Raw genomic sequence first — 10,836 nt, forward strand, 5'->3', positions numbered from 1 at the left:
GTTCGTTATAAAAGTAGTTTACTGCATACACTGCACGTCATATCAGAGTACCAAGGTGTCGATAGATCAGTCAAGTTCAGTAGGTTGTCAACTCTTGTTTTCCATGAATAACACATGTACATCATACAGTCTCCACAAGAGCTTCAAAGGATGTTAGAAAATAAAGTTTGTAAATGTTTTGTTGTGTGACAAACTGGGGATATTTCATGAAAACATTTCACCATGGACATAAGCTAAGTGACAAAGACACACGTGAGTAGATTAATATATAATAATGGATATAAGTGTTATCCATGCGATAAACCAAATTCCGATAACCTTGGTATGACGATCCGACATATATGCAAATGAGGTCACCTGGCACAACACCTGGCACTACTTTACATTGGTACATAAGCAACGCCTTCTTGGTAAGTAAAAAAACTACTGTCTAACGTTCCCAAATGGTTAAGATAGAGCCCGATGTGTTCCGGTGTGTGAATGCTGAGGTTAACAAACATATCTGCAAGCCATTTGACAATATATTATAATGTTCATTCAGGCATAGTGTTCATATGCGGTTTGTATTCATACGCGGCTCGCTTGAGTGAATATAAACTAGTCCCTCAACATCGATTATTTCAGGAATGACATTACATGTTAATAACAACGTATTGTCCGCGTGTGTTTCCATATCACAAAAAACAAGTCTCAACAATGATATATAATATGATACGAAAACTCACCCCGCTGATATCATTTCTATGTATGTTTGTAATAATATTGTCATTGAATTCAATGCTGTATAAACTACTCTGTATTAAAACGACTGTCTATTGTCCAACCTCCATTGATTGCAATTAGGGACACGGGTGGCCCAGTCGTCTAAGGCGCCGCGATTCGCTGTGCAGAGTTGCGTCCCTTGGACACGCCAGGAACCTATGATTGTGGGTTCGAGTCCCGGTTCGCCCCGATTAGGTTTCTAGGTTTTTCCGCACCATACCCGTGCTCGTGGGTTTCACCGAAGTGGTAAACGTCTGAGACCTGCATCACTTCGAGATTTCCTCCCACATTAAGCTGACACGCCGTGATATAACTGGAATACTGTTAAAAGCGGCGTTAAACCCAACTCACTCACTCAATGATTGCTATTAATGCATTCCACAGTTCCGGATTGCCTTTCTGTAACCGATACACACCCATCAGAGACTATTGTATGGCCCGCATTAGCTATGCTATGCCCCAAAGCAGTGTAGAAACAAACAACTTTACGAGATCTTAGATTAGCATTGTGTTTCTGAAGAAGCATCACGACTTTGAACTGAGAATGGAATATTAAGATACACTTCCTTACACTGAGTTCATAAATAATGCGAAAGAATTCCAACTATGTTTGAGAACATTGATACTATCTAGTTTCAGGCTATCTGTCCGTTCTGACGGAAGCACCTTCCTCGTTTTAGGCATTAAGCCTAATTCCAGCTGATTTAAAAAAAATTGAAAGGTCTTCAAGAAAAGGAGATATCAGTGCTACGACTCTATATGACCCAATTAGTCAAACTGATAGCACATGGAGAAGGGTCATCTATTATCCAAACACTCTCACCTGAGCTCTTCTGTGCATTATACTCTTTAATGAAGTCTGCTATATTGCAAGAATAATCAATATTTTAGCCTAATTGATCTGAAGTCTGTTTGTCACTCGCTCAAGGAGAGCTAGGGGTGTTGTTTTTTGCGCGCGTCGTATTCAGTTTCTGTAATGTCATGCCGCATGTAGTTATATACAATACCACTCACAATGATGTGTGAAAACATGGGATCGTGCGGACGCATTACTACTGGGGTGTGTAGAAATGTTTCACGCGAGATGAAAAACAATCAAACACCTCCCGTAGTCAGATCAATAAGAATGTTGCATGAACCATCCTTCTTCCTGATGGCAGCGTCAAATATGCCTCTATCACATGGATGTGAATGGCATGTCGCCATTACCACCATTTTAGGCTCCCAGAATAACGGGAAACATAGCAAAATGTGTTTTTATTTCTGTCATAAGCGTATTAATGATTCATTGTCATGGACAAGGTGTTTGAGAAGGTCTGACTTCTGTATGTTGAAAATCGTACATAACCACGACGTGTTCCACCAGTAGCGGCTTTTTGTGGTATTTTTAACAAGATACCATGGCAACTGGCAACAAAAATGGTTTCATACATTCAGACATTTGTTTAAGATATTTTTTAACATTACAATTATAACATTCTTAGTTATTAATCAACATCGGGGTGGGACATTACTACGGTATCTGATTTCAGTAGAGGCAACAATCGCTGATGAATACCAGACCAGGGCCCACTTGCACAAAGCGATCTTAGCGCTAAGACTATCGTAAGCCTATGTTAAAGTATGGGTGTTACGATCATAGTAGAGCTATGATCGCTTTGTGCAAGTGGGCCCTGGTGCAGCCGATTACCTTCCTAGACATGTTAACACCAATAAGAACCAAGGTTGGGATTCGAACTCAGCCTGTCAGTGGGACTGGCAAACGCGTTATCAGAAAGGGGCTGTGTGGTGACGTACAGGGGCTATAATCCTGAACGTGTCCCAGAATGTGCCAACACTACTTATTCCTATGTGTCAACGTACCTCATGTTTATTTCAGGCAATACCTCCATATGCAACATGTATACACCGGGATTATTTTACAGGACACACTTCTTTCACAGTATTTGTCTTTGAATAACTCCTTAATACATGCGCAAATACCCGAAATAATTCAAGACAGCCGTATCTCCTTCTGTTAAAAGAGATTGATACAAGACATACAAATGTACATGAATACACATTGCCATTTCGAAAGCGGTCAAATGTAACAAATGTCACATCTGGGATAATACTTTCTTAGTGAAGTACAGATTCTCTCACTGTTTTGGGGGTTGCGTCAGGCAGTGTGGGTTAGAAACCCGGATGGGACTCAACCCCTGCGTACATTTGTTGCAAATGTACAGTTCACACTCTTTAATCCGAACTCTATTAGCACAAAATATCATTTGAAATGATTTAACTTCCTGTTCTCGGGAGATTCAGCTCCGGATTAATATCCCCTTGTCTCGAATTCCGGATACCTCGATATTTGTATGTTGGACTTCGAATTAACACAACTACTTGAACAGTGTGCATGTCGAGCACGCGTATTAAAAAATATCTCTGACATTATGTTTACGAAGTAAAATAACAACTGTCAGACACACGGGCCTGCAGTAGAATTCCACGATCAATATCAGGAGTAATAGCTGTACTCGTGACAAAAAGTCCGGATATGCATGGCTGTAAAATAGTTAAGATATGAATAATGGTGCTGTATATTGATGATGGCACATATTTTCATTATCCAAGGATAAATAATAACCTGGAAATGACGCTGGCATTCAATGGCTGCTGAGTGTTATTGTTCATTAGGTGATAAGCAACGCTACTCCATTGCATGACGTGAGACAATAGTCCGAATGATGGTCGTTTAGCTGCGCTATGCAGAATAATATTAATATATTATGAACAATAAATATGACATTTTGTTGAATCTGTATAATACATAATTTGTAATACGATGTTAGCAATATGATTTATAATCATGGGATATTCAATTTAGATATTTGATCATGCAGTATAAGAAATATATCCCGTTATTTTGTATTGGCATCGTGCTGACATAAGGCTTGCAACTATGTAAAAGTTGCATTTCTTCATTGCGAAATTAAGATAAAAATGATGTATACCTACTTTTATGTCAGGATGTCATGGTGAGAAGAATTAACAATGTGTTCTATTCCTTCAGGTTCACAGACTGCGTTTCCATGGAAACGGAATAAACAACTCAGGAGAAGGAATTCAGTAAAGGATGGATAGTGTGCTGTGTCAAAAGTGATCAGCGACATTTTGTGATTGGCTAAACGGGTGATGACGTCACGAGTGGTCCGTGGATGCTAGCAGCTGTGTGCCCATTGATATGAAATATTTATAGAAGTACTGATGTGCGATCGCGCGGTCTAGCATTGATTGGCGTAATTCAAGCAACGATTCGCAAACACGCCTTTGTGCGAACCCGCGATGAGGATATAGAGTCTGCGGAACAATCACCTATATTGGATTGATGAAAGTTTACTTAGTGTTGTAAGCCGGCGGTTATATAAAGCAATCGAGATGAATTTGGAAATACCAGAAGGGCTTGGAGACTTGCTGCGAGACTTCACTGTGGCAGTGCTGCGGGAGAGGCCTGGAGACCTTTACGATTTCGCTGTGGATTATTTCACAAAAGCCCGTGAAAGAAAAAAGCCAAAGGATGTCCCCATGTATATCATCGTAGAGGATGACGAGGACGCAGGGGAGCCGAACATGGCGACGTTCAAACCGAGGTCAAATCGGAACCGTTACGCACGACGTCAGTCGGTGTCCGCCGAGCGGTACGACCCGGAGGAGGATGACAGCGATGAAGATAGAGTTATCCATCCCAAATCTGACCAACAGAGGGAGCGACTAACGGAAGCAGTTGCTGGGATATTGCTCTTTCGTAGCCTTGACACTGACCAAATGCAAGAGGTCATTGACGCCATGTTTGAACGTACCGTCACACCCGGAGAGACTGTTATTGCGCAAGGCGACGACGGTGACAACTTTTACGTCATTGATTCAGGCATTTACGACGTCTACGTCGACGTGAAGGGAGAGAATAAGAAAGTTCACCAGTTTGATAATAGGGGAAGCTTTGGTGAATTAGCCCTTATGTATAACATGCCCCGGTCTGCAACAGTCGTGGCGGTGTTGACAGACGGGTCACTCTGGGCCATGGACAGAAGCTCCTTCAGAAGGATTGTACTCAAAAGTGCCTTCAAGAAGCGAAAAAAGTATGAAACATTGTTAGAGACTGTAACGATCCTTCAGTGCTTAGATCAGTATGAGAGAATGACGCTGGCGGACGCACTGGTGGGTCAGACGTACGAGGATGGCCACGCCATCATCGAACAGGGCAACGACGCTGACGGTATGTACTTCGTGGAAGACGGCCACATACGCGTCACGATTAATAACGCGGACGGCGTGGAGCAGGAGATAGCAACTAGATCCAATGGAACGTACTTCGGAGAGTTAGCGTTGATAGAAAATAAACCACGTACAGCAAACGTGTACGCAGTAGGAAAAGTAAAGGTTGCCTTTTTGGAAAGAGGATCCTTTGAAAGACTTTTAGGTCCCTGTGTTGATATAATGAAAAGAAATAGTCAGTTGTACACAATGTACGTGGCCAAATGATCGTCTCTTGGGGAGCTGTGACGTATTCGTGACATTACGACAGTCCGCGTACCTCTGAAGTCTGCGTGGACACATTCGTGTAACTTGGCCAGTTACCTCCAGAAATACACATCCGAGGCCAGAAGAAGATATTGTGAGTGGTCTGTGAATATATGATGTACGCTTCTTGTTTCGTCTTGTAATGGATGTTGGTCCACGTTAGATTTGTGGAGTGATGGCCGGGAGAGAATAGCGTCCACGTGCGAGCTGACTGTTTCCAGACGTGCACTGCAGCAGATAACATGTATACCTGGTATGGATCTCAAAATTTAATATCCCTATTAATGGAGGCGGGGTTACATGATCACCAGGAGAGGAGAGCGCCTGAACAAAAGAACATAACGATTTCAATCAACCAGGCTTCCTTTGAAATGCTTTGTATCGGCTCGTGTATCAATTTATGCACAGGATCAATGTGTCTAATACTCACCCTCAAAGATGACCTTGACCTTGAAATATCTATATATCTATATCGTGTGTCTGTTTATGACGTACTGTGTGACGCACGATATGCACGTGTTCTAACTGGAACCTTCATAAATGCACGACTGTGATGTGATCATTTCTAGTATGTAGAACCTTTCCACCCTTCGTCCAGTCTCAACATATATATTGTTTTGCTGAATTCGTCTGCTTCTAAACTCTACAGGGAAAACTGTTGAAGTTTAACTGGTGCTTTAAACTTGCATATCTGCTTACGAAAACATGCATTATGGAAAAGGTTGGAAATATTAACGAATTGTTCGAATACATTGGCGGCATAGAGAGGATTTATTCCATTTGTTGAGATTTAGTTGCTCATTTCCAATGAAAAATATGAGAATAAATTATCCCTTTCGGGATCAGAATGCCAGGCGCCAAAAATGGAAACGATATTCATCGTGATCTGTGTTATATCCAGGTGTTATAGCCACGTGTTATAGCCGAGATGTGGATATATAGTGCAACAGAGAACGTCATGAAAAGTTAAAAACAGAATCGCACCTGATACGGATTATGTGCTGGCAGATACCTCACAATGGAGTATATTTCAGATAACGTTGCCGTTATGAATGGATGGTTACTGTCAGAGGAGCCACTAGGTACCCGTATAGAGTTCTCCAACCTCTGCCAAATCCAGGAACAATTATCCCAGCAGACGACGTCACATCTCCATCATGGAGTAACTGAATATATGTTCAAACAATATTGGAGCGTGTAGGTTTTGATGTAGGTTACATGACGTACAAAGCATCCTTCTATATAGTGTCGTCTGCTCGCGCAGAAGCAGACGACAGCTGTAGAGTATGTAAAAGGCTGCACCTGGATCTGCCGATTTAACATCTGCGCATGTTAATCCAATTATTTACTAGTTTGTTTCATTTTGTTGTTATGAACTGACTCTGTAAATTGACCTTGTCAATGTTAAACAGAAAGCTGTGTTGAACACTTATGGTTCAATTGGTTGTGATACTGAATTCGTGTCCTCATTTTCAGATTGATCGCAATCACAATACATAACATCATACACTCTGTTACAGTAGTGTTGAATGAACATATTAACGCAACGCACTGCAAATTTAAGAAACCTGTTCATCAAATAGTATCTTCAAAAGTAATTTTGTAACTTTCAGAATATATTTTGAAAATGGGAGCACAAGAGGATTACATATTGTTAATATCGTATAGCAATAGGTGCCTTTGGTTTATTTTCAAGATTTAGGTAATGAAAAGATATTAATTCTTTATCTGAAGTGTAGATTAGATTCTAGCCTGAATTATATTACAAATCTATAAAACGTTTATATGGGATTAATTGTAATGTTATTCCCTAGTTATTGTTGCCATGGTTACTGTTTACGTGGATTGTTTTGCCAGCGTTATACACGGAATCAGAAGATGTGATACACTGTACCCGAGAATGATTGACAAGTTATAGATATATTAATGTAAGAATTCAACAAGTGGCGTACTTCCGTGTGGTGTTTGTGTACATTGTCTTTTGTTTCTCTTGAATCCATAAATTATAGATACATGATTTACCGCGTTTGTGTCATTATTTTTTTCCAGGTTGAATTTGGTGTTACTAAACTCTCTACTTAGTTTATTTCCTGTATCCGTATATATTGCTTATGTATACAATTCTAGTTGTTATACTAGGAACCAACATATGATTATATCACATGCAGTTTCTTTTGGTACCTAGTATATCATGCCGTATATCAAGTACGTTTATCACTGTGGTGATTTGAAACAAGTATCGGTTTTATGGACGGTACGAAACGTCTAGTTAATACAATATCTATGTTTTTATACAGCTCGAAGTAATAATTCGTGGAAGCCATAAAACAATATTTAATTTAGTTTTGTTGAAACCTTCCTTCTAAACAATTGGTCAGTCCGCAGTTTATATAAACGTGTTACCACGACATGATATGTAATGACTTCCCAAGCAGTTGACTGTGTGTATATAAAAACGATTCATTCGCCCAACGGTTACCAGTCACAGTTAATTTTAGTTAGTTAAATCATTCATCAGTTATCTCATTACAACTGAACAGTTTCTCAGTGAGTTAAGGTCACATAACTTTGACCATCAACCCCAGATTGCAATCGCTTAAAAATCATTGCAAAATCAGCCAAATCGTCAACGGATACCATCCTTGGACCCCATGGGAATAATGTGGTTAAGTGGTCATAGTAATACACTGTAACTAATTACCTAGCTGGCAGTGGACTGTATACGTAATGGTCGACCTAACAATTGACTGACAGTGTGTATACGTAGGGTCGACATGACAGTTGACTGACAGTGTGTATACGTAATAGCCGACATACAGTTGACTGACAGTGTGTATACGTAATCGCTGACATACAGTTGACTGACAGTGTGTACGTAATGGCCGACATAACAGTTGACTGACAGTGTGTATACGTAATGGCCCACCTGACAGTTGACTGACAGTGTGTATACGTAATGGCTGACATAACAGTTGACTGACAGTGTGTATACGTAATGGCCTACCAAACAGTTGACTGACAGTGTGTATACGTAATGGCCGACCAAACAGTTGACTGACAGTGTGTATACGTAATGGCTGAACTAACAGTTGACTGCCAGCGTGTATACGTAATGGTCGATCTAACAGTTGACTGACAGTGTGTATACGTAATGGCCGACCAAACAGTTGACTGACAGTGTGTATACGTAATGGCTGAACTAACAGTTGACTGACAGCGTGTATACGTAATGGTCGATCTAACAGTTGACTGACAGTGTGTATACGTAATGGCCCACCTGACAGTTGACTGACAGTGTGTATACGTAATGGTCGACATAACAGTTGACTGACAGTGTGTATACGTAATAGCCGACATACAGTTGACTGACAGTGTGTATACGTAATAGCCGACATACAGTTGACTGACAGTGTGTATACGTAATGGCCCACCTGACAGTTGACTGACAGTGTGTATACGTAATGGTCGACATAACAGTTGACTGACAGTGTGTATACGTAATAGCCGACACACAGTTGACTGACAGTGTGTATACGTAATCGCTGACATACAGTTGACTGACAGTGTGTATACGTAATGGCCGACCAAACAGTTGACTGCCAGCGTGTATACGTAATGGCCGGCCAAACAGTTGACTGACAGTGTGTATACGTAATGGCCGACCAAACAGTTGACTGACAGTGTGTATACGTAATGGTCGATCTAACAGTTGACTGACAGTGTGTATACGTAATGGCCCACATGACAGTTGACTGACAGTGTGTATACGTAATGGCCGACATAACATTTGACTGACAGTGTGTATACGTAATAGCCGACATACAGTTGACTGACAGTGTGTATACGTAATAGCCGACATACAGTTGACTGACAGTGTGTATACGTAATCGCTGACATACAGTTGACTGACAGTGTGTATACGTAATGGCCGACCAAACAGTTGACTGATCATGTGTATACGTAATGGCCGACCAAACAGTTGACTGACAGTGTGTATACGTAATGACTGAACTAACAGTTGACTGACAGCGTGTATACGTAATGGCCGACCAAACAGTTGACTGACAGTGTGTTTATGTTATGGCCGACATAACAGTTGACTGACAGTGTATACGTAATGGCCGACATAACAGTTGACTGACAGTGTGTATACGTAATGGTCGATCTAACAGTTGACTGACAGTGTGTGTACGTAATGGCCGACATAACAGTTGACTGACAGTGTGTATACGTAATGGTCGATCTAACAGTTGACTGACAGTGTGTATACGTAATGGCCCACCTGACAGTTGACTGACAGCGTGAATACGTAATGGCCGACATAACAGTTGACTGACAGTGTGTATACGTATTGGCCCACCTAACACTTGACTGACAGTGTGTATACGTAATGAGACCAAGCAGTAGACTGTATATACACGTGTAACAACTACACGACATGTAATGACCTACCCAGCAGTAGATTGTGTATACACATGTAACAACTACACGACATGGAATGACCTACCCAGCAGTAGACTGTATATACACATGTAACATACTCATGTAACAACTACACGACATGTAATGACCTACCCAGCAGTAGGCTGTGTATACACATGTAACAACTACACGACATGTAATAACCTACCCAGCAGTAGACTATATATACACATGTAACAACTACAATATATGTAATGACCTACCCAGCAGTAGACTATATATACACATGTAACAACTACAATATATATAATGACCTACCCAGCAGTAGACTGTATATACACATGTAACAACTACAATATATGTAATGACCTACCCAGCAGTAGACTATATATACACATGTAACAACTACATAATATGTAATGACCCACCCAGCAGTAGACTATATATACACATGTAACAACTACAATATATGTAATGACCTACCCAGCAGTAGACTATATATACACATGTAACAACTACAATATATGTAATGACCTACCCAACAGTAGACTATATATACACATGTAACAACTACAATATATGTAATGACCTACCCAGCAGTAGACTATATATACACATGTAACAACTACAATATATGTAATGACCTACCCAGCAGTAGACTGTATATACACATGTAACAACTACAATATATGTAATGACCTACCCAGAAGTAGACTATATATACACATGTAACAACTACAATATACGTAATGACCTACCCAGCAGTAGACTATATATACACATGGCACAACTACAATATATGTAATGACCTACCCAGCAGTAGACTATATATACACATGTAACAACTACAATATATGTAATGACCTACCCAGCAGTAGACTATATATACACATGTAACAACTACAATATATGTAATGACCTACCCAGCAGTAGACTGTATATCCACATGGCACAACTACAATATACGTAATGACCTACCCAGCACTAGACTATATATACACATGTAACAACTACAATATATGTAATGACCTACCCAGCAGTAGACTATATATCCACATGGCACAACTACAATATATGTAATGACCTACCCAG

At 40.4% G+C, this 10,836-nt stretch overlaps 1 protein-coding gene across 2 annotated transcripts in view; it reads left to right on the plus strand.

The window, feature by feature from the left end:
- LOC124134071 (cAMP-dependent protein kinase type II regulatory subunit-like) overlaps positions 1 to 7,339 on the plus strand; it is a 143,171-nt gene extending 135,832 nt beyond the window's left edge. For both annotated transcript variants that reach the window (XM_046498706.2, XM_046498705.2), the window contains one exon: positions 3,815 to 7,339. In XM_046498706.2, coding sequence (XP_046354662.1) covers positions 4,180 to 5,283 — 1,104 coding nt within the window. In that variant the 5' untranslated portion in view covers positions 3,815 to 4,179 and the 3' untranslated portion in view covers positions 5,284 to 7,339. The remainder of the gene's footprint in view (positions 1 to 3,814) is intronic.
- The last annotated feature ends 3,497 nt before the right edge of the window (positions 7,340 to 10,836 follow it).

The sequence above is a fragment of the Haliotis rufescens genome, unplaced genomic scaffold (genome assembly GCF_023055435.1).
Source record: "Haliotis rufescens isolate VD_foot unplaced genomic scaffold, xgHalRufe1.0.p SCAF_1, whole genome shotgun sequence".
NCBI classification, from domain to species: domain Eukaryota; kingdom Metazoa; phylum Mollusca; class Gastropoda; order Lepetellida; family Haliotidae; genus Haliotis; species Haliotis rufescens.